The 25,207-nt window shown below is 40.7% G+C and overlaps 1 protein-coding gene across 11 annotated transcripts in view; it reads left to right on the top strand.

Annotated features, from left to right (window-relative positions):
* Window positions 1-25,207, top strand: part of DOCK9 (dedicator of cytokinesis 9) — a 281,315-nt gene that overhangs the window by 217,080 nt on the left and 39,028 nt on the right. For 5 of the 11 annotated variants that reach the window (XM_068526947.1, XM_068526941.1, XM_068526937.1 and 2 more), the window contains exons 34-41: window positions 408-541; window positions 2,586-2,700; window positions 6,443-6,509; window positions 7,898-7,945; window positions 10,543-10,679; window positions 18,366-18,481; window positions 24,095-24,232; window positions 24,350-24,532. In XM_068526947.1, the coding sequence (XP_068383048.1) occupies window positions 408-541; window positions 2,586-2,700; window positions 6,443-6,509; window positions 7,898-7,945; window positions 10,543-10,679; window positions 18,366-18,481; window positions 24,095-24,232; window positions 24,350-24,532 (938 nt within the window). Of the gene's footprint in view, window positions 1-407; window positions 542-2,585; window positions 2,701-6,442; window positions 6,510-7,897; window positions 7,946-10,542; window positions 10,680-11,223; window positions 11,268-18,365; window positions 18,482-24,094; window positions 24,233-24,349; window positions 24,533-25,207 lie in introns of all 11 variants that reach the window. The other 6 variants (XM_068526945.1, XM_068526943.1, XM_068526946.1 and 3 more) reach the window with 2 other exon arrangements.

Genomic DNA, 25,207 nt, shown 5'->3' with positions numbered 1-25,207 from the left:
TCAGAGTTTTCTGGGGTACCTCAGCCCACCGTTTGAGTACTGTGGGTTTATTGCATGGTTTAGTTTTTTTTATTTGATAGTTGTAGGTGGATTGATCTTTTTAATTTTTTGAAGTCTTTATTCTACCCCAGTCTGAACCAGCATGTTCTCCTTTAGTCTGAGCAATCCAAGGTGGTTTCTCATAAGTGAATTGATAGTTATGTCTGAACGTTTCAGATTAACGGTTATTTGTATCTCAATCTAAATGGCCTGGTTCTTTAAAGGAGAGGTAATTGAATGAAACTCTTGAGCCAGCTTTCTCACAGGAAAAATAAGTGCCATAAAAGCAGTTTCCCTTAGAGTTCAGTACTTATTTTTATTTTGTTCTGTCTCACCAAATCTTTGGTCTTGGCTTGATTTCTGTTTAGCTTCTCCATATACAAACTCAACTCCAAACATCAGTAGTGTGAGAAATGCTGATTCAAGAGGATCCCTCATAAGCACAGATTCCGGGAACAGCCTTCCAGAAAGGAATAGTGAGAAGAGCAATTCCCTGGATAAGGTAATTTACTTTAATGTAACTTAAGTGTTTCTTATAACTAATGGATTTAGCCCAAAGTAAGCATGCTTCATGTTCTAGTGTTCAGTAAGTATGACCTTTTTTTTTTTCCTTAAACAACTCAGTTAACCTGGGGTAGATGATCTCAGAGTATGATCTAAGGATGGGGCCCATTCCCTGAAACCCCCTGATTCCTGTTCTAGGATTTCATCAGGGCACTGTTTACAGTGGAGCACTTTGAGCCAGTGGTTCTGGCAGTTTGAACAGGTTGGGAAATCAAAATGCCACTTGCTTAGAATCCCCACGGTCTGTGTGCCAGAGAACACCGATTATAACACAGTTATCTATGCAAATGGGCGCTGGATCCAAAGCTGGCTCCAAGAAAGATGAATCAGTCATATAGATGAGGCAGGGATAAGGCTTTATTTGAAATCACTCTATTCATACTGTGCCCCCAACACAACACATCCTCCTCATATTTAACTATTTTTTTCTTGAAATACCTAAGTTTGGAATTTTGTGCAGATGGATAAAGCTTGGATTTAAACCTGGAACCATGATAGATTAGTCTCACCTCGGCCATGTTTTCCTAAGTTATTTCAAGTTATAGGCAAGTTATGTATAGGTTAAGTTAAGTTATAGGTTTATGTACCAATAAACAAGTGATTCTCTTAGGGATGTATTCCTAGTTCTCAGAAACGTGGAAGCCGCCCTTCCTCGGGGTCAGGTTCGTAACCTTACCGCGGCTGTGTGGTGGCCGACCTCGCCGTGATGATCCTCAGCTGGGGTTCTGTAGCCGCCCGAGCATCTCCGCGCAGGTGTCATGACCTGTCGAACTTCTCCCTTGACCCTGACATGCCTTTGTGCGTAGAGGGAGAAGCTGCTCAGAAGGCACTCGGCTTGTGTCATACGCGGAGCTGGAGAGGAGGAGAGCGGCCGGTCAGCCAGGAGACACCGGGTCACCATGGACTTCTCGCTGCTAACGCTGCTGCCTCTGCTGGAGGAGCCCCCACAGGCGGCGCCCCTGCTCCCGCTGCAGGGAGGCCTGGGCTCTCCTGGCGGCGCTGATGAAGTGGGTGGGCGGGAGGCGCACCTGCACCACGGCTTTGCCACTAATTGCAATGTGTCTCCTCCTATAATAAAAATACTCGTGTTATGTTATTAGTTAAACCTGATTAGTATATATCTTTTCCATTGCCCACCAGTACCTTGAATGAAAGATATTTTTTTCACTGATCTTTCTGCTTTGGTATTTGGCAAAAAAGTTTTCCAGATTTCAATTGGAAATATAACTTTCAAGATTTTTAAATTTCTTGTGTTTTTTAAATGAGATGAGATTCTTGTACTTTTTTTTTTAAGTGAATGCTTTGAACATGGTGTGAACCTGCTGTCTAGTGGCAAAGCTGCCCTCACCCTGCGCCCGGAGCTTTCTGAAGTTTGCAGTGTTGAGCTAAGCTGATGATGGCATGATCTCATCAGTTTAGGGGCTTTGGTCCTGCTGCACTGAGGTGTCCCTGTTTGTCCCTATCAGGCACCTGCCTGTGGTTTCCCCCCAAGGCTGCCCCAGGATGTAACGGAATAACAGTGACTCAGCTCCAGGCTTTAGTTGGCTGGTCCATAGCAGCCCCTTGGACTTAATTTGCTGTTTCAGCCACTGACGTTTTCTTGAGGATATGCTTGGTTTGGCACTGTCTTCTGAATCATCATTTCTGTTTGATCTTAGCACACAAAGTTTTTTGCATGAAGTTTTACTTGGCATTTCGGAACTAAGCCAGTAACTACGACTGGTTTTTCAGTTTGAAAGGTCTGTGCCTTCTGGCTTGTCCTGGGAGAGTGTGCCAAGGAGACAAGACAGAGCTTCCATGGATTAACACTTGTGTGTATTTGGTGACGGTGTGCTTGTAGTTTGTTGACAAATCATTTATACCTTCCAATTTGTATGATTTGACTCAATTCTAAGACTCTTTCTCTTCCAAGGGAGAAAAGTGAACCTAATTTTGTTTTACCTATAACGAAGGAGAAAAATCACCTGTGTTTCCTTCTTTAGCACCAGCAAAGTGGCACTTTGGGAAATTCTCTCGTTCGCTGTGACAAACTTGACCAGTCTGAGATTAAGAGCCTGCTGATGTGTTTCCTCTACATCTTAAAAAGCATGTCTGATGGTAGGTAAAGAAATGAAGATATCTGTTTTACTTTCCTTGTTTCAGTATTTGGTTTATTTTCTAAAAATTGTAGTTGGTTCAGAGTGTTTAAGGATTTAAAGGGATTTTCTCTCTTCTTTGAAATACATATTAATTTACTAAATGTACTGGAAATAAAAGTCTTAATTTGGAAATTTATTTTCATTAGTTATTGTATTTCAGAAAGAGTTCTAAAATGTGAATGGCCTATTTTAAAAATTTATATTAAGCTCAGACATACATCTTCACTAAGAGAGACAGAAGCAGATAAATGAAGTAGCTTTTGATTTTTTTTTTTTTAATTTCATTTGTCCAAGCAAACTTACTGGCAACTTGTATAATTTTATTAGTCAGTCTCTTGAATTAGAGAATGTAGTGTTGGTGGCCTAAGCATGTCTTCCATTTACAGTGTGTGTGACATTCCTGGCTTTAACTAGAAGCGAGGTGTGTTTAGTTTTCTAATGGAAATAGTGGTGTTCTGGTAGATTACGCTTCTGATTAAGGGTTTGACAACCACATTTTTAAATAGAAATGACCACAACCATTAATGCTTTATCAGTACCATTTAAAGCTTGTAAACATCCATGGCAGGACAGTTCCAACTCTGATTGTGTGATAGAAGCAATCACATGAAACTGTGCCATAGTATAATGTCACAGTTCTTACCTTGGTCAAAAATCTTCTTAATTTTCCTGTAACAAATTAGGAAGGGTACTGTGAGCTTCATTAAGGTCATTGAGAGAAGACAAACTCTTTTGAGAGTAAAATGCCATTTTTGGAGACCTGAAGCCCACTTGTCTGGTGGCAGGGGGTGTGGGCGTTGAGCATCCAGGGGAAGGTACTTCTGCTGCAAATAGTGTTTCTTTCGTATCGAGCTTCCGTTTCAGCAGCGCTAAGAGCCTGACCTGTAGCTCAGAGGTTAGGAGCAGCATACCGGTAGATCCTTAAAATGCTTTGGAACTGGAGGATTTTATTCTTCTGTCAACATGTTACTTTAAAATAGCTATTTTGAAAAACACAAACAGACAAGATTTTTGTGTGTGTGAATGATGACCAAATACAAAAGCACCAGGCTTTTATTCTGATTTTTCAGTTAGAAAGTTGAAATTCTTCCCATTAAGTCAAACGTTCTCAATTTTCATCATGGTAGTGAGTTTTAGCCAGCATTAGAGTCCTGTTTTTCCTTTATTGAAAGTTTTCTTTAAAATATTTTACATTTCAAATATTAAATGTGATGTGTAACTAGAAAATAACTGTTTTTAAAAAACAAATATACAAGAAATTTTGCATCCAAGTGAAAGTTACCCTTTAAAGTCAGCCTTTTGGAAGGCCAGGCACATATTTAAAAAATGCAACAACTTCTTCAAAACAGTTTTAGAATATCCTTTTTTTTTCCAACTACTGTTGTTACACTTTTTTCCCCTTTATAATTAGAATTTCTTTGTGTGTCTCATTTAAGAAATCTTTACCTACCCCCCAGGCTCTGAAGATAGTCTCCTGTATTTTCTTTAAAAGCTGTATTATTTAAATTTTCACATTTAAATCTTAGTACCTACCAAGCATTGGTTTTTGTGTATGGTATGGGGTGGGGGAGAAATTGCCTTTAGAATAGTTCCCCAGACAGATAACAAAAATCAGTTGTGTAACTAGCTCTATAGCTACTCTTTCCTTTATCCCACATTTAATGCGCACCTTCTACACGCAGGGCCCCTCGCCCTCTGCACCTTCTTGTGCCTTCTTTCTCTGTAATAGAGCTTAGCTCTGTCTTCCCCCCTCCTCAGCCAATAGTCAGAGCACAGAGCAAGGAAAGGCCATGATGGTACCACCTGGCTGGCCAGCTGGTTCTGTCTGCTGGCCTCAGATGTCTGCAGGTTGACCCCAAGAGGCCCAGCATCCAGGGAACTCCCTGGGTTCCCAACACACCAGCCGCAAGTAACCAGAGTCTGTCCCTCTGGTTTCTAAACTCGAAACCCCCAAGAGATGGAAGCTCCCCGACCCACCCTCTGGTCTAAGAGGCCAACCGTGGCTTTCAAAATCAGGTGCACTCGGGCTTCCCTGGTGGCGCAGTGGTTGAGAATCTACCTGCTAATGCAGGGAACACGGGTTCGAGCCCTGGTCTGGGAAGATCCCACATGCCACGGAGCAGCTGGGCCCGTGAGCCACAACTACTGAGCCTGCGCGTCTGGAGCCTGTGCCCCGCAACGGGAGGGGCTGCGATAGTAAAAGGCCCGCGCACCGTGATGAAGAGCGGTCCCCGCAACGCGATGAAGAGTGGCCCCCACTTGCCGCAACTAGAGAAAGCCCTCGCACGAACCGAAGACCCAACACAGCCAAAAATAAATAAATAAATAAATAAAGTAGGTATTAAAAAAAAAAAAAAAATCAGGTGCACTTGATTTAAATCGCCATTCCACTGGCATTCTCTCAGCTGGTAGTTGGGAGAGTTACTTAGCTTCTCTGAGCCTTCATTAGTTCATTTGTAAATGGGAACTCTGCCCCAGATCATGGTGAGGATTCGATGACAGGATATATGTGAAATCATGAGACCTAGCACAGTGCCTGGTGCATAGCAGGTACCTGATATGTATCCCACGGCTTCTCCCGCCTGTCACTGTTCTTGACAAGTGTAGAATAAAAGTCCGTTGCCATGCATCTTCGTGAGCCTCCAGCATCTCTGCAGCCGCCCTCTCGTTCATCTCAGGCCCCAAAGGCTCAGTGGCTTTTTCCCTGAGAGAAATCTTTTAACACATTTCTCAACTTCAATGTAAAATGTAAGAAGGCAAAAATGTTTAACTATCACACGCTAACACTCTTTGTGCAATGTCGAATGGTTAAGAGTCATACACAGAGAATGCTTTCTGTAAGTGAATTTGTAGGATTTGCCTTAACTAAAGATGTGCCCAGTTGCTCTTGATAAAGAACAGGTGTGGTTCTTAACCACTGGTACATTGTACCATCGTGCTAGGAAATAGGAACTCTCATACACTGCTTATTTGGAAGGCTATTTGGCAATATATGTCAAATTTTAAACGTACACACTATTAACATGGCTAGTTCACGTCTAAGAATTTCTCCTACAGATGTAGTTGGATGAGTGTGCAAAGACGCATGTAAAAAGGATTTTTACTGAAGCATGATTTATAATAGCAAAAAATTGGGGGGAAGAACAAGTAAATGTCTGTTAGTAGGGGAACTGGTTAACTCAATTGTTGTACATCCATGGAGAGGACTATTATGCAGCTTGGAAAAGACTGAGATAGATCCAAGCTTTATTGCTGAATTAAAACTCAAAGGGCAAAACAGTGCCTGTAGGATACATGCTTCCACTGCAGTGTGTGTGTGTGTGTGTGTGTGTGTTGGGAAGGGGTTACTTACGTACATGTAAGAATTTTCAACAGATTCTCTACTGGGGAGGGATTCTGTAGTGGGTAATTTTCTAGTCCATTTAAGAGCACATTATGTATAAGTTAAATAGGTACCATGTAGGGCTAGATGATGCATGCTGAAATTAAAGTTCACATGTTCAAATGTAACTTCTTTATACTGACTAAGCCTGTTGTGCATGTTACCCATTATAATAGATTAGTCACTGTGGTTTATCCTTTGATCAACTATAAAAGGGGGCCGAGGAAAGTTTGGAGGCCTACACTCTGAGGTCTCTTCCCATCTTATAATGTATGAAATACGCATTATAATTCTAATCAAATAAATGTTTACTTTCCAGATGCTTTGTTTACATATTGGAACAAGGCCTCAACATCTGAACTTATGGATTTTTTTACAATATTGGAGTGAGTAGTTTCGTCTTTGCTCATGGACTCTTGATTTTTCCTGGCTAGTTAAGAGGTGTGAAGAATACAGTGCACTGACAGTTGAACCAGGAATGCAATATATATTCACATCCACACTTATCCTTAAGCTCTTTCTCCTGGACCTAACCCCAACACCTCCTCTCAGGAGCTCATGACCCAGTGGACAGCGACAGCCCTAAATGATTAGATATGTGATTATTGTAGATGACAGGTTACTACTTGGGCGTATAAGCCATTTTAATAAAATAGCACAAAATTTATTAGCTGAATTCGATGGATGCTGTTCAGAAACTGAGACATAAAAATTGCTACAATTTAAAAATATATAATAAGTAAAAGTGAAATCTTAAATACAGTCTATATTATTTTATCACTTCAGTTTAAGTTTCTGTTTTCCTTTAAGCTTTTTACTTTTAGAAACACGAATCTACAATCCCTTATCCAAAACTAGTGGGGCCAGATGAGTTTTCACATCCAGACTTTTTTGGATTTTTGAAAAACTTACGTAGAGAGTATATTCTACAGCACCCCACAGTCAAGCACATGATTGTTTCTGCAGTAAGAAGTTATTTCTGTGTACTATGATTGTTCACAATAGTAGGTTAAATCATGACCAGGTAGCTTTACCTCTGTTAGTTGGGGTCATGATTTGCTGCCAAATGTGCTTGCACGAATTCGGGTGGAAACCCATGGTGTTCAGAGCTTTGTGCATTTTGGAATTACGGTCTTGGTTCCCAAATTCATGGTCACTTCCTCTGCTGAGTTAAAGGTGGGAGTTGTCACATGTGAGACAAGATTCAGCGCCAGAAGAACTTACCAGACATTATTTTAACTGCCTCCTATTAAATATATGATTTAAAAAAAAAAAAATCAATGTTGTAAATAAAATACAGTAAAATAAAACAAAAAAATGCATACTTGATGTCTGTAAGGAACCAGTCCATTTACTTGAATCAAAAAAGAAAGCTCCTTACATAGGCTGAATGACAACGAATAAGCAACTTGGAACAGTGCATATGGTTTCCACCATGCCTTCTAAGGCAGATGTGGAGTAAATATCCACACCCGAAGTCAACAGTCAATCCTGTCGGTCCTGGGCCTTTCTTCTGTGTTGCTCAGACCAGCCACCATGGCACTGACAGCAGCACAATATGCAATATACGGCCTCCCTTGCGTTTGATCATTTTCTCTGGGTTTAGAGGGACCTTCCAGAGAATTTCTGAAAACGAGAAGTAAGGGGCTAGTGGTAGATGTAAGAGTTTATTGAATATGTTACTGTGAATGGGTTTAAATAAAGCAATGTGTCAAAAATAGTTTTATCTCCAATAACTTTATCGCTCCCTAATAGTCTTTCATGCTCTCCACAGAGTCTGCTTGCACCAGTTCCAGTACATGGGGAAGCGATATATTGCCAGGTACCGTGGGAGTTTTAGTTTGAAGTGTTGTGTCATTCTCTGTGTTGCTTGGATCCAGAAGTGTGGGAACTGTTGTCTGTGGGGATTGGCGGTTGTAATTCTCATAAACCTCCATGAAGACAGTGGCAGGTCTTTGGATTGCTGCCATGAAATCTGGTGGCATCTTCTGCCTATGTTCCTACGTTCCTTCTGTCTTGTTCTGTCTCAGGCATACCTCCTGGAAAGATTTTCCTCCGTGGCCTGTTGCTGCACTTCTCCGCTTCCTTCCAAATCCTCCCTCGTGCTCTGTTCCTTCTGTCTCCTCTTTCTCTTCTTCCAGTTCCTCTGGCTGTGTCTTCCCTCTCTTTCTTTTTTTCCTTCCTCAATGATCTCTCTTTCCCTTTTTTGCTTTCAAAGGTCCTTTTTTACCATTCCACCTCCCAACTACAAAGAGAGTAATTTCTCATCTAACCACTTTCCTCCTTAATGAAAGAATGTTTTCAGTCCATCTCACATTTGTTTGGACTGCCACAAAAAACCATCTCTAAAATTGAGCCTTTTCTCCTCTTTTTCTGAATAAGCTGTCTGTGCCCTCTGTTGCTGTCTGACCGGAACTCTCTGTTGAGTATCATAGACCCTCACTGCCCCGTCCCAGCCATCCTCTCGGTCCCGCGCTGAGTTTGAGGAGAGCTGGACGCTGACTGCTGATGGGCAGCCGTGCAGCTCCTTCTCTGGAGGCTTTCCTCCCACTGCCTCTTGTCGTTAGCGAGTTCTTACTCCTTCCCTGTTGCCATTCAGTGTGTCTGTATTTGTTTTCTTCCGTTGTTGTGTATCCTGTGATAATGTATTCATGGGGTCTTGGTCTAAGCATCCTATTTTTCTATTGTTATTGTTGCTAAAATTTAATTATAAGTAAACATATTTATGTTTTAAGAAAAACTTTAAAATTTAGTTGTCATTGAGGTTTTTCTCTTATCTGTAATTCTGCTTTACAACAATGAAATAGGAAATAGATTTTTAATAGACTTTCTATTTGAGTGTCAAGATTTCGCTCTTTATGGTAACATTGTTTTTTTCTTGGGATATTTGAGAAAGTTTCAGAATTGCGTTTATGTCAAATAAAAGTATGTTTTCTTTTAAAAAGCAAATTTAGAGAGACTATATTATGCCTTCTTCCTATTAATACTTTCTATTTTTAATTGAAATGTGGTGGCACTTAACGTTCTCTAATCTTAACTCTTATTTTTTATCGTAACAGTAATTTTTGCATTTGAGTTTTTTGGGCACTAAATGCAAATATATACAATGTGTCCTTATATAATAACTTCATTCTTTTTCACTTTGTCCCATGAAGATGGGCAAACAGTATATTTGCAACAGAAAGACACTGCTGGGGGAGCTTCACACCCTCTCGCGGTGTCACCCATGTCACAAGATGGCATTTGGAAAATGTGGTGCAAATAGAATAAAATGCCTCAGAGCTGAACATGGTGAATGTGAAAAGCTGAAGATATCTGCCCCAACAAACTATTTTGGAATTGGATTTTGTGAAGCAGTTAACTTATTTTTTCAATGTCTCTAAATTTAATTTTTTTTAAGAAAAAATCTTCTGACTTCCTAAGCACCCTGTATATATTTGCATGTAAAAGTATGCTTCATTGGACTGTCTTAAAAATAAATGGGCATAGATAGGCGGGGTGGAGGATGGTGTTACTTCATAATGTGCACAGTGGAAAGACGTGCCCTGTTTTATAAAAAATTGCCATGGTCTCTGCTGCATGTGGAAGAGATCCTGAGTGATGATTTAAACGTTGTCAGTGTTTGCCCTCTGTGGTGGTCCGGTTCTGTGAACACTGCGCCTTCTCATTGTGTCACTTTGAAATCACCCAGCAGCATGTTGCCCGATGATATTCCATGCATGTCCTGTTCTACTCCACACAATAACACAGTGAGGGAGACGGTTGGCTACGGGACGGGGGACAGGTGTCATTCCAGCGCTGGTCTCATTTTTCATCTGCTCTGGTGATGGTACACAGTAGGAAGTTAGCTGTTTGATTGCTAATCCAGATCACTTTTCTATTTTCTTCACTTGACTGCTGACAAGTCTAACAAAGGTTGTGGCTCTTCTCCTCCTTTCCTGGGTAAGAATAAAGGTGTTAAACCGCCTCATATAATCCTTCCCATTGCATGTTTGTTCTCTGTTTCTTCCAATGCATTATTTTAACTAAAAAAAATTTTTTTTGCTGTTTAATAACATACATAATCCAAAAAGATTCGTGGTGTTTTGGCTGTTGTCCAAAGGCTGGTCATTAGCACCACATTGGACTGATGCTTACCTTTTTAAAAAGTAGCATCTCCAAATGCCTTTCCAAAACTGAAAAGGTCTCTGCTTTGGCCTGGTTTTTGCTCCTTCGTCTTCAGATGCTTTGCTGTGAACTCTGCAAATGCTGCTGCCTGTGTGTGTCTTTGGCTCATGTGGCCCCAACAGGCTCCTCTGTGCTTGGTCTGTGCGTGGCCGGTCTCCTTCGTGCTGTGTCCTGGCCTCACTAATGCTCCCCATCTCGCTGCAGTGTAACAAGTCTAACTTTTGCTTCTATCCCATTTCACTCATGTTGCAGGAACCAGGAGGGGTTGGGACCCATAGTTCATGATCGAAAATCTCAGACATTGCCTGTTTCCCGTAACAGAACAGGAATGATGCATGCCAGATTGCAGCAGCTGGGCAGCCTGGATAACTCTCTCACTTTTAACCACAGTAAGTCCCATGACACACCATCGTAACAGCCAGCCATCCCATGTGACAGTTCAGAGGGGAGAGCCCCTGGCCACACCACACCACATCACCAAATTGACTTTTCTTCCAGCTCAGAGCAGTAGGATGAAGAGCTCGTGGTGCAGTTCCCTTCCTCGGAGGAGAATGACATAATGTGGGACGCGGTCAACTACAGCACCAGACCTGAAAGCCTAGACCCTTTGCCCCACCCCATCTGCTTGGTGTTTTTAAAACAAAATCTGGCCTGATAGCCAGACATTCTCTGATATTTTTAATTTAGTATTTTGATTTGTTGCCAGTAGCCAACTTATCATCAGTTTTCCCCGTGTGACTCCCAAGAACATCTGGGGCAAGTTCCTTTCACCCTCCTGACCCCATGCGTGTAATTGATCAAGCGTCCACATTCTGACATTCCAGCCCTGAATGTATGTTAATCGTTAAACTGCCGTGAAACCGTAAAGCCCGTGAATCAATGTGTGAGGGTGTGGAAAAGCCAATAACAAAGTGACTTTTTCTGTGTTTTCAGTGTGAGAAAGATATCAAGTGTGCTTGGAATTTCTGTAGACAATGGTAAGATTTAATCAGGTTGAAGTCTGCTTACGAGGCCGCTTCACTTGCAAACCGAGACTTCTTGTTCATCTCGCCTTCCTAACTTTGGGGCTTCCTAACTTCACAGTAGAGACTTTGCCAAAACATGGGAGCATATCTTTAATTTAATTTTATCAATTGCCAGAGGGGACATAGCATCATGTGCTGTTTCTAGAAATCTAAGTGTTTAGTCTTCTTAAGGGTTTCTTGAAGCAGAAAACCTAAAAGATATCAATCATGCAGCACTTTATAAACTAATGTCATCATTTCTGTCAGTGGTGTGTTCTCTAAATTGTCCCATCTTTGCTCCAAGCATGACTTAGCTAGTTATTGTTCTATCTAGACAATTATTTGTCTCATTGCAAGCAGTGTCTTTAATTCATGGTTAGTAATATCTTCTCATCATTTCTAATCATAAGAATTCATTCCATTCACTGTGATTTCTATACCTCTTTCTTAGTGCAGGCTAAGAGCATAGACGATATATTCCTGACACCTTAAATTGAGAATAGTTCAAAGTAAAAATGCTGAGGAATCAAAATATGGCACCTTCCCACTCTTCCACCCCCAAGAAAGTTAAATGTAGTGGGTACAGTCTCTCTTTATAAAATTCTAGGCTTAATTTAAATCAATATTATGTCAGTCTGCCACACACTGAATTGGTAGCCTTCAAATGCTAGTTCTGGGTTCTATACTTAGCTGTGGAATGTGCGTTAGTGACACGTCTAAGGCTACAGAACTTGATTTTTCAACATCTTGTCTGTTAGGGCTGTTTTAGCTCTGCAGACAAAGGGTTTAAACAAACAAAACAAGGAGTTTCATTATTTTTAGTTTTTATTTCCTATTTAGCAAAGAGGAATCAAATTCCCACTGTTCTGCAAGACCTGCTACATTGCCTTTGCCCAGATAATTTATAACACAGGGACTATCAGTACCTCACTATCAGTTGAAATAAATGCTTAAACTTTAAAGCACTGTAAAAAAACAATCATAAGCAGACCAAGGCCCCGCCTCCAAAGATAATCATGTAGGAAACATAGAAAACAAACAAAAATAAACTGAATGATCAACACACGAATAAATAACCTTAATCCACCAAGATATGCAGCAACCCCTCCCACTGCACATGGATTTCACGGTGGTGGTTTGAATTGGAGGAGAGAGACAGCTGGCTGTGTTCTACTGCCAAAAACCCTATTGTTAACATGGTTGATTTCCATCCTCTCTTTCTGCTACCCACAGAGAACCTTGTCCTTCCTGCCCCTCTCCTCTTCCAACCCGAAGTTTTTCTTTAGTCAGTTTTCAGTGACACCATTCTCCATCAAAGTTTCTCCTTTTGCCTTCCCACTCAAGAGTGTGTAGCTGATTATTTTAGCCTTTTAATGTGTGCCTACAATTCCTGCTCACCCTGAATAGCTTCTGATGTCTCATAGTCCTTGCATCTTCACCCTGAACTCAGTCTTCACTTATATCTCTAATTGTGATTTTGTATTTGGGAGGCTTCAGCCTCTACCACCATTAGCTTTTTGAGTTCCAAATCGTCAACTCGGCCAAAAGCCACAGAGAAGGGAGTGTATACTGTATGTATACATGTGTTATGTGTGTGAACTCATACATACATGAGTTTTTACATCTTTACCTAGGTATTGTATGGGAAATTTGTAGCCACGTATGTCTCTTTAAGAAAATTCCTAGTTAACGAATACAGTACCTTCTGTTGGGCCAACCAGTATGACAGAGATCCAATATGTGAGAGACTTGCTGGGATGCCAGAGTGTAAAATGAATTTATTTTGGAAAAGAATGAAAATAGGAAAAGTCCCCTCCTATACACCTGAATTTTTCATTTCCTTTCTCTGAGTAGGAAAGGCTTTGTCAGATCTTAGCGTGACCAGCAGGGGGCAGCAGAGGACTGCGAGGAACTTAAGCCAGTGCAGGCCAAGCCGCACCGTCTCCATCACCTATTAACAGTAGGACACGGGAAAAGACACCACACGCAGCACACATGTAACGCTAGCGGGCACTTACCCTTACTCTTGGATTTTTATAGGAAATAATGAAAATGACAAATTTCACTGTGGCCAGTGGTCTTAACTATTTTAAAAACACTCAAAGTGTAGGAGTTTGTTGTTTGGGTCATTGCCCAGGCTTATAAAAAGTAAATGTTTACAACATTAAGGCATTGACCTGTTTACTGCAACGTATACTCATTGTGTATCAGTAGAAAAGACTTGTGCCAAAGGACAAATTGAGAGTGATAGGTGCTCGGAGAATATTTTATATATTTTATATAAACTGAGTGATGAGGGGAAAACTAAGTGAAACATGTTTGCAAATAAGTGATTCATTTGCAAAAAATTTAAAATAACAGTTTGTATTTACTTTAATGTTACGTATTGTTCTAGGAATATGTTAAATTCACTTGCATGATAATCCGTATTTCCCATTGGTGTGATGGGAGAGAAGCTAGCCGAGAGGGAGAAACCCTTGAAGAAAACCTGTATTTCATATAATTCAGTATAAGAGACAGTTTAAGATCACTGGATTAAGTTACAGAGAATTAGATCTCAGGTGAATATGGGGAAGCATTTTCTAACTGGACTACCTATTAACTAGTACAGGTACTGGCAGCTGGAGATGTGAAAACAGACTGGATGAGGACCCACTGGGGATACTGTCCAGGTCATTTAAGCATCATATAAGGAGTTAGACGAGATGGCTTGCTCAGACCCCATATAATTCTGATATTCTTTGATATCTATGAATCTCAAATAAGAAACAATATAGATGATAATTAAATTCCTTTATTGTAGATAATATTGAATCAATATAAAAAATGCAGGGGAGTCTCCAAAGTAAAATCAATATTTTTCAAAAGTTCTTAAGTGTGGATGATATATCTTTTAAAATAGGTGAAATGGGCTTGGATGCTTTAAATGTCTATACTCAAGATAGTAAATAAAATGTCTATAAAGCCACATTTCCTTGATTTGGAGATACATTTTTGCCTGCCCCTTTGCTAGCATTTCTGAAATCAGGATATATTTTACAGATTTAGCAGATCTTATCTTACAGATATATCCTGAATATTACATCTAACATGGTAGCCTGTCATTGATTGGTGCTTCTTGCAATTGATAGGGTTTCAGAGTTGAGAAAACCTGACACAATGCCCATATAAAGTCGGTCATTTTTTGTATTTTTAGTATCTTTAAAGAGGACTTTAAATTAAAAGGTATGATATGCTTAAACCAAGTGTTGTCACAGTTTGGGGTCTATATCCCATACCATTTTCAGATACAGCTAAGTATCTGATTGTCTAAGTGACAATCACTTATGCAAGGTAATCTGAGACTAGAAAGCAGGTAGTATAACCATTTCCTCAAGTATAAACTCTGAGATTATAGACTAGTTTCACAAATCATTTTGAACCTATTTGTTTCTTTGGTGGTTAATCAGAGGGCAGACAGCAAATCACATGATTTTTTGCCTTGGAATGTCATTCCTTATTCTGTTCTCCACTCCTTGCCCATCTGTGGGGAAAAACTTTTTAGCAATAAAAATGAGATGGAGATCAATAATAGATTGTGTAGTGGTGGATCCATCTGATACTTTGCATAAATATGTGTAGTTAGTAAAAGCTGTAGACCATGAGTTAATATATCCAGGAGGCTAGGTCTTCTACATTTGGGGATTTCTTTTAGCAAGAAGATTCCTAGCCGTTCAATATTTATATTTTTTTCATAAAATGTATTATTTTTCTGGATTCATATTATGGGCCAGAGAAAAAAATTAAAAATAAAAACAAGAATTCTGGTTTCATAAAGAGTGAAGGCAGCTTTCAAGAAGGAAGTGCCTCCTTTGAGAATATGTATCTGACTTATTCTTCTAGCCCAAATGTCCTCTGACTTGGAAAAGGCGAGTGGCAGTGGATCAGGCTTCTGCCCTTCTGACCACATCACCTCTGATGTGGCACCTGGGAGGGAGGGGTAGTTTACAGGTGTCGTCAGCATTACTAAACCGAGCTTTTTAGGAAACAGGACTTCATAAAATGCAGTGAAGTTAGGTAAGTCTAACCATAGCAGATGACATTAGAGGGAAAAAAATCTCATCCTCGTCCTTTGAGTATTTAAAAGATTTGGGGATTTGAGAATAAATCACTTATGTGAGTGACAGCAGAATGAAAATTGTGTACATGTGAGCAGTGGATCCTAAGGTCTCTGAAGCACCCCCTGAGGTGCCTGCTGGAGATGGCGCATCAGGGAAGTCCTTCCCTCCCTGACCTGCCTCAGTGACCATGTCAGTGCCTGTGCCCCAAGGCACCACTACCCCCTAGTGGAAGTCAGTAGGGTTAACAGTACTCCTTACTGGCCTCGGTCAGAATCTGCTTAGTCAGCTCTCAAAAGTTGCTGACCAATGCTCTGAGAAATTACTGTGTCTCTTAAGACCCCTTCTTGGGTTTGCCTGTTCAGTTTCATTTTCCTGTGTTAGCCAGTAGCAAGGTGACCATTGATTAGAGTCTTCCCTCATGCACAGCTTTGTTCCAGGTCTTGAGACAGACTGTCCCCGTGGGGGTATCTTTTGGCAGATTGTCCAATCAGTCTCTGTCACTCACACAACGTCCCATGCTGCCACTTATTTTTAGGGATGTTTCAGTAACACTGCTTCAGGAACCTGCTGATTTTTGAGACGAAACGGTTTAAGGAAAAGCAAATTATAACCAATGGTGGCTAAAAGGACTGTTTGTTTTATTCTTACATGATTCGGACACAGGCAGACAGTTTTCTATATGAATTGACTCTTATTCTAAAGGAGATTAGATAGTGTAATGTAGCTTAGAGAAATTTTGTCATTAATTAGCATGGCCCATTGATTATATATGTTTAAAAAATAGCACATTGACAAATTGCAATTCTTGAATTTTTCTAGACATTCAGCCAGGTATAAGTAAACTCTGTTGGAGTTCTTCAGTGTGTAGACCATCTCAACTATAATAATCACACTTGGATACACTTATCCAGTAGGTTATCTAGAAAGAGAAAAGGATAGTTCTGTGCAGAGAATACAGTTAATCACCAAAGCAAGTGCCTTGTTACAGTTTAACCCAGATTATAAAACATCATTTGGGATAAATGGCAGCCCTCAATATAGGGTCCTTTTGACCTGTGCGATAATTTTGGTTGGTCTGATAAAAGGTGGTGTTTTCTTTGTTTGTTTTGTTTTTGTTTCTTTCTTTTTTTTTTTTTTTGGTCCTCTCTTGCCCTGATTTGTGATCACTGTAACAATAATCATTAGTTTGTTTTTCTCTTTTGTTGGCTATGTCACCAAACAAACCTTACCAAATGAGGAAATGCCTTGGCTTACAAAGGCAGTTCAGTGAATATTAGTACCAAAAAATGTCTGTCTTTCTTTCTGCTAGATTTCTTACCAAAAAAAAAAAAAAAAAAGCAAACCAGGAATATAAAGAAACAGAACTAGCACGGTGCCAAATGTGTTCCATAGCCTTACTAGGGACACAATGACTCTGTCACACTGTGAAAATAATGCAGGCCACTCAAAGCCACCATTTTAAAAGCAAAGCAGAGTTGGATGAAAGTACATAACAGTTTTTTTTTTTTTTAATCATACTTTAAAAAGCAACTCGGTAGCTTTAGAAAAGCTTTTTGTAGTCTTTCAAAAATCATTCTCTATCTCTGACATTTATTAAAGTCAGAATAACATCATTCTAGTTACTTTATTTTATCTTAATAATAGAGATTATGGTACAGTGACCTGGATAAGGAATTGGGAGTGTAGTTTCTGGTTTTATCCCATTACTGGCCTCAAGAAAATTCTCTAGGCTTTCTGTACTTCATTTTCCTTATCTATGTACAAAATGTCCTCCTCTCTGGAGTATTAAGAAAATTACCTCCATAGTAAGTGTTGATTTGTTTTGCTCCTTGGAGAAAGACATTACCTGATGTTTTATTATATTGCCATCTTTCTTTGTTATCTAGATCAAGACTGAAACACCTTTGCATCCCTTATATATATTTCTGCTAATGCATACCATTTCATAATTTAATCTCAAATTGTATGTCAAACTACATTTATATCAATACTAAATTGATTTTACAGCACATACAGAAGATATCAGTTTGTATTTAAATTATGATTCTCAAGTCCTCTCCTTTTCTTAAACATTTCTTTCAGTCATAGTGGCTTTTGTGCTTTTTTATTAAAGCAAGTAGAATACCATTAGCGGTGCAGTCAACTCTTGGTTATCATTCATGATTCCAACTGATAAAACAGATCCTTACTTTATTGACTTGAGACTTACATAACGTTCACTGTGTGCCAGGCACTATTCCAAGAGCTTCACAGCAATTAACGAATTTAATGCTCACCACAACCCTTTGAGGTAGATACTGTTATTATCCCCATTCTACAGATGAGGAAACTGAGGTATAAAGAGGTCAAGTAACTTGCCCAGGGTCACACAGCTAGTAAGGGGACAAGCTTGAGTCACTGACCAGCAGTCTGTCCCTCAGCTCATTTTCTTTCCCTGTGCTGTGCTGCAGCCTCTGTCTGTGTGGGAAGCTTCAGAAATCTCAGCCTCCTTCACTACCCCGCCATCTTAACAGCTCAGTCAAGTGGCTCAATTGAGTGACTCCGGTCCATGTACCAGTCCTAGCTCCCCTGTTTACCAGCTGTGTGACTTAAGACAAGTTGTTTAGCCTTTCTGGGCCTCCATTTCCTTATCTGCAAAAAGGGTTTAATAATGTACACACTTCATAGGGCTATTGAGGGATTAAATAAGGTGATACGTGTAAAGTTCATAGAATTATGGCTGGCACATAGCAAGTGCACAATAAATGTTTGCTGCTATTACTTCCCTCCCAGAGCTGAAAAAGTCATAATTGAATGGAAACATTTTTAGTACCTCCTTTAACCGCCCCCGCCCCGGAAAAAAAAGGCAAACAGGGAGATAAGGCCCTGAAGGAAGCCTTCTGGAAATAATCAAAAGTTGACTGTGACTATACCGTCCGCCAGCCTTTCTTCTTCAGCCACCGGCAGTAACCTTATATTATGATTCATGCAGGCTATGGCCACTCGGACGCAGATGTTCTCCACCAGTCGTTACTTGAAGCCAATATTGCTACTGAGGTGTGCCTGACAGCTCTGGACACCCTCTCTCTATTTACACTGGCATTTAAGGTTTGTATTGAACAGGCTGTTCATGGTCAGAGCCTTACCTTTTAAATTCATTCTGCTTATTTAACTGAATCAGCAAGAACTTCTTATGTTGTATTTTTACTGCAGCAACTGTTTTTGCCCCTGTAAGGAAACCATTAATCCTTAAATTCCCTTAATGAAACCGTTCCACTGTTAATGACTTGAATTCCCTGAAATATAATACAGCTTAACTGGTCAGGATGTGCCACCTGCTTGCAAAAGGTGGACACAGTCTCAGGAGGTGGTTAATGCTTGGCCAGATGAAAGTTTTTACCGGGGAAGGTGGCTTTGCTGAGCCCTCGAGAATGATAAATACAGGAACCTAATTGGGCATTTCTGCCTCTACTATCTTTAAACATATCCACAGGTGGTAGCAATTAAAATTAGATGTTTATACGTAGAGGAGCAATACCTAAAAACATTCACCTTTTCAATTTTTTTTTGGATCTGTTAACTAAATTAAATGATAGAAGCATTTCAAGTATAGAGAATAAAAAGTGATCTTGGTCTTATTTTTAGGTTTTAGCAAGTAACATTTAAGTAGGTTCCTTCTTGTTTTTAGGAACCTAACCCTTCACATTCTCACTCAATAACTACTTCCATTTCCAGAGAAGCTGAATTAGTGTTAATATGCTCTGAATATGGAATCAGTATGTTTACTTGCAAGGGTATTTGGGAAACATACCCAAAGTCAATCTGTGCTTTACTCATCTCCTCTTCTCATGAAGCACATTTCTTTATTAGAGTAAAAATAGTTACCTGATATCATGTTGCTTTATTATAATTTACCTCTGTTCTTAGCAGCCATGCCACTCATGTCCCCAGCAAATGTCATAACTAGGAGCCCAGTCGAGAGGTGAGGGCATACAGATCCTTAGGATGAGTATGGGGACAGCAGTGTCTTCTTACGTGGAGCCTTACTCTAGTGGCCTTCAGTCATGGTCCCCAGGCTGGCAGCAGATGCAGGCCCTGAAGCTTGTTAGAAATGCAGGTTCTCGGGCCCTGACTGAATGAATCAAACTCTGGGAGTGATATGTGCACAGACAGTATGGCCTGAGAACCACTGCTCTACTAGAACCATGTTTTGAACCTCCTTCTGTTTTCTTTTGGAGATTTTTAAGTAAATAGGCAGTGAAATTTGTAATGTGAGCATTTGCCCTGGATGACTGTATCAGTGCTAACCGTGCATCCGTAAGTTCAAAACAGTAGTTGGGACACTTTCTTCCACTCTCTGCCTGGGCCTCAGCATATAAATGAGCAGGAAACCCCGGGGCTGCACAGGGGGTGTGGTCTGGCACCACGGGCAGGTGAGGGCACACGTGGCTCAGGTGTGGTCTGGCAGCAGTGTGAGAATAGTGGCAGTTTCCTTACTGCACAGCCTGCAGTTCATACTCAACCTCCTTTAAATTGCTTGCTTCATATTAAAGAAGAGTATTTGTCAAGGTTCCCGGATCTCCAGTGTCTGGCCACCAAATAGCTTCTGACTCAAGAGAGAAACAATGTCTGATGGTCTCTGATTGAAGGCTGATTGTAAATTTGTTGGGTGAATGTCTTTGGGAAAATCACTTCATGTCTCCAGACCTAAGATTTCTCATTTGTAAGATTGAAAAAATAGGATCTGCCTCCCAGGGCTGTTGTAGCTTAAAGTGAGATGACCCTTAGAATGGGCAAGCACTCTGCTGATACAGACCAGGCTCCAGGACACTTGGGAGCAGCCATGTGTACAGAAACACCATGGGCTTCAAACCCCAGCTCCACCATTAGCCAGATGTTAAGCTTTGGGTGGGTCTGCTTGACATCTCTAAGCCCTGATTTCCTTACTTAGAACATGGCAATTATTCCTACTGTATAATGAATTGATATGAAGTATCCAAAAACATCTATCCTGTGTGTCTGGCACACAGTAGGAGCTCAAATGTTGACTCTAGTTTAGCAATAAGCGCTTTCCCTAGGCTCACGCCTTCCTGGTCCTATGGTAAAGGGTCTGATTCCTGAGACGCACAGGGAAGATTGTGTTTTAGAGCTGAGGTGATCTCTATCAGAGTCTATATGCCTGTGTGCAGAAATCTTTGATGTTTAAAGCTCGGCCCATACACACACACACAAACACAAACACACACACACAGACCCATTAAAAACTGGGAAGGTGGGCAAATGTTATGGCATTAAAGGATGTCATGCCAAGCTGTAGGCTTACCTGGCCTAGGTTCACAGGTCCAAGAGGCCCACTGGCACAGCAGCACTGGGATCTTCCTTTGCAAATATTTACTCAGCTGAGGCATCAATTGGAGCATGTCGGAACAATTAAATTATTACATTGAGTTAGCTGACATAATTGTTTGCAGAAAAATCTTCTTCCACAAATGTTGCCTCATTGTTACTGAGCCTCTTAATTGACCACATCTAATAAGTTGCCAAAGGCAATCAAGAAATCATGTTCTTAATGAGAGGAAATGTTTGAAAAGATTTAAGCCCTGAACCCCAATTTATTATATTAGCTTCCTGCCGTTTATTGAGTGCCTTCTGTGTCTTCAGCGTCAGTCCTCACAGCAGCCTGGCCCAGTAGATCTTCTTATCCCCCATTTTACAGATGAGGAGATTGAGGCTGAGACAGGTTAGGAAATTAGCCCAAGATCACTACACAATTGGCCTGTCAAAGCCCTTTTTCTCCACTAAGTAAGTCGCGTGTGTGTGTGTGTGGAGGGGGAAGGAGCTAAGCTGGGTGAATGTCAGGGTAGTTGAATGATCTCTCACACAGAGAAAAGAAAATTACCAAGCACTTACTAGATGCTGGTACTCTGTGGGCACTTTCACATATATTATTTAATACACGGAAGGTGTGTTTTGTAAACCAAGGTGATTACATGCAGAAAAACATGGTTCTTCTCTGGCTATTTTTAAATGTCTATTATTAATACAGTCCTAAACCAAATCTGGCCTTTAAATAGTTGATAATATTTTTAATGTACTTACAAATTTAATCTGAAAATGTATTTTAAGTAATTCTCTGTAGTGCCTTCTCTTGATTTGAGGTGCATGGTGAGAACCAGCAAGTACATGATGAGAAGGATCACTGTGAATGACCAGGGTGTGGGGAGCACGTGGATGATGGGGGTCAGCTAGGGAACCTGGGGTCCGGTTTACACAACCATGAGCCTGGGGTTTAGGTCATCTTGGTGATTGGTGAGCCTCTGCGACAGAGAGAGTGCTACTCTAAGCTAGATTTTTTAAGTTATTCTATAAATCAGTGTCTAAATAAAAATCAAGCCATATCCATGGGAAGGATGTAGCTGTCTTAACATGGTTCCAGATATCTCATTTTGGCACCTGAGGTTTAAGTTCGTTTTTCTCCTGTTCCTGGCTCTTTAGAAATTACTGATACTGTGTGTTCATTCTCTGAAAGCCCCATTTCCCTTAGGAGGCTGGTAACAACAGTCAAACTTGAATCCACATCAGACAATTCCTGAGAATTATTTATAACCTATTCTCCACCTTATTGCTAGAAATAAGTGATGCCTTTCACACTATTCTAACGTCTCATTTAATTTCATTTTAATCAATGAAATTCTCCCATCCTCAGTAAAAGTCTATAGGGAGACAGAGGTAGAAATGAGATACTCCATTGTTATCCATGGTTATTTATGAGTGGAAAAGTGAAGGTGATTTTTGTTTTGCTTTTTTCCCTGCTCTGAGCCTTTCTGAATGTTCAGCGTTTTTAATGAGAAAGAGAGAGAGAGAAGAAAATTGATTGGAAAATAAGGAAGGCAGCTGGTAAACTGGGGTGTGTTCAGGATGAAAGGTCCCTTACCCTTTTAAATGAGGCGTTGTTTATATCTTTGTGTGAGTTTTTACTCCATTCTTCAAGCAAGTTTTGTGATCAGAACCCAAAGAAGACTAAATCCTGAAAATGGGAAGCAAAAACCTTGACCAGAGAAAGTGAAAGGAAGGAAAATTTAACTCCAGTGGTAACAGCTTGGAGATAGGCCAGTTCAGACAGCAAGGCCAGAGGTCTTAGCGATTTTTGTATGAACCATCTCTCCCGGATATCTCCAGCAAAGAGTGCTGAGAAAGTAAAAGCTCACATCCAGATTCATGCAAACCTTAATCCAGCCATAATTAGGAAGGACTTTGACTCCTGGGAAAAGAACTGCTCAGAAAGAGTAAACAGTAAGCAGTTCCCCAAACACTGGAAACAGCCTCTTTTTTTTTTTTCGGTTGGTGAACAGCTGCTCATGGTTGAGAATTACATCATATTCAGTTAATTAAGTCACATTTTCTGCTCATTAAATTGCTTCTCTTTCACATGATGGAATTCAACACTGTACTTCAGTGTTTCATGATATAAAGAACACTGTGGATTCCAGGTGTCCTACCAGCTGTAAGTACACCCGTGAATTACTGGACCTAAAAAAACAAAACTTATTCCTTGAGTAAAACTTTTTCTCCAACAATAAGATGAGGTAAATCTTGAAACTATTACTCCAGCCGTAATTTGCTGTGCAACCGAACTATTTGGACATAAGTTATCTCTGTTTCTTTGGCTAAACTGTAAGGTTGGTTTGAGGTAGTGACCTCTGGACGTTTTTTTTCAATGACAGTCATTTTTGCCTACTTGTGCAGAATGCACACATTCTCCCAAACATACCTTTGTCCTGACAGGCCTGTCTGTATTTGAAGATGCAGCTCTCCGGTGTCACGTACATGTGTCTGCATGCTGGCCTCTAGTTGGGCGACACCTCTGTCCACTGTGCATGTTCAGCAATCATTGGGAGTTTTAGCCAACCAGGCTTTCACGGTGTTAAATCAGTGTGAATTTGCTGCTGGTGGGAGAAAACCTCGAAGAACGAGGAGAAGTAATTAATGGTGGCCCTCTTGCCACTTAACTGAGCTAGATCAGACGTCAGACGATCCCTATACTTGACCTCAAGTCTTCCCAGTAGCTATGCAAGCTTAGTTTTAGGGTCGCTGTTTCACAGATGAGAATGGCCAGGCTCGGTTTACCTGTGCAAATCCGTGCACGTGAGAAATGGTGCCTGACCGAAGCCTGTGCGTTTTCCCCCTTACCAGACTGCCTGGTGATTCATGGCTTCACAGAGTGCCTGAGAGCCTGCGGCGGGGGAGAAAACCCAGCCCTCGCTGGTAGAGGACCTGTTCCATACACCTCACTTCAGTTATTTTTTTCCAGCCCATTAATTAGCTGATACCTGTAATGGCACTTCTCTGTTGGAATTAAGGTGTCGCAAACATTACCTCCGTATTAGTTGCTGGTGATAGTAAAAATAAGTAAATAAATAGAAGCCCAATCAATACTGAGGCACAGTGGTCCTTTAAACTGTAGTAGAGTCTGCCGGGAAGTTTTAAATTAGTCTCTCCCTTAGTAGAAAAAGTAAATTCTCCAAAGCATAAATTTATTGATAAGTTTGTTTGTACTATAAGGGACTTCTGTGCTTTCCTAGAGGATTCATGGGAAGTTTGTTTAAATTATAAGTTGTCTTAGTACCTGAAAAATGGAACCTCTGAGGCTGAAAGTTGTATGAAACCGATTAACAGTGTCTGGCGTGTCTCACTGACCAAGCTGTCCTTGTGTGTTTTAAGAACCAGCTCCTGGCTGACCATGGACATAATCCCCTCATGAAAAAGGTTTTTGACGTCTACCTGTGTTTTCTTCAAAAACATCAGTCTGAAACGGCTTTAAAAAATGTCTTCACTGCCTTAAGGTCGTTAATCTATAAGGTACGTTGTTTCGCCAGGGAAGGTCATTCTTGATTCTCACCCATTCTCCTGTGTCCACCTGGAGCTGAATGGAGCACTAACCTCTCTGGGTTCATTTGCTTCCTCACGTCCCTCTAGTTTCCCTCAACGTTCTATGAGCGGAGAGCGGACATGTGTGCAGCCCTGTGCTATGAGATCCTGAAATGCTGCAACTCCAAGCTGAGCTCCATCAGGACCGAGGCCTCCCAGCTGCTGTACTTCCTGATGAGGAACAACTTCGACTACACTGGCAAGAAGTCCTTTGTCCGGACGCATCTGCAGGTGCGTGTGCTTTAGCTTTCCAGGTCAAGTGTGCTGTGTGGAATTCTGTTTTAGCAGGAGAATTTTGAGTGTCACTTTTACCAAGTTACCTCGGTGTAAGTATTGAACGATCTGGCCTCTAGATGGAACATTCAAAAGTCACATTTACTAGTTTTATTTATTTCATCCTCCACATTGTAAGATTTGGGCCCAGGATGTGTTTCTATTGGTAAATTGACATTTAAATGTCGAATCAATATTCGACTGACCGAAATTCCACTGAGTAAAGATTTATAGAACCTGTGAGAGGATACCTCATAGTAAACATCTTAGGTAAGACACAGAAAGCCCAAAGTGGCTCTTTTCTGTCTTCCTTCTGTTGACACACCTGCCATCCCTCCAGAGTTAAAACATCCCAAATTCTCTGCTCTGTGAACCAGGCCAGATACTGAAGATTCTTATATATTTTTGTAGACTTTCTTTTTCTACAGACACATATAGGAGCGCCTTCTCCGTCTCTGTACTTACTCTTTTTTTAAAAAACAAATGTTTATTGCTTGTAAACTGTGTGCTGGGATTCATGGATACAACCGTGAACAAAACAGGACCTCTCCTGGCCCTCACAGAGTGTCGTCTACTGGAGGACAGACAGACACTGAGGCCCTTGTGCCGTGTGCCCGGTCCCCTAACAGAGGA

Source organism: Eschrichtius robustus, chromosome 18, assembly GCF_028021215.1.
Source record: "Eschrichtius robustus isolate mEscRob2 chromosome 18, mEscRob2.pri, whole genome shotgun sequence".
NCBI lineage: Eukaryota > Metazoa > Chordata > Mammalia > Artiodactyla > Eschrichtiidae > Eschrichtius > Eschrichtius robustus.
This window is presented reverse-complemented; position numbering and strand designations above follow the sequence as displayed.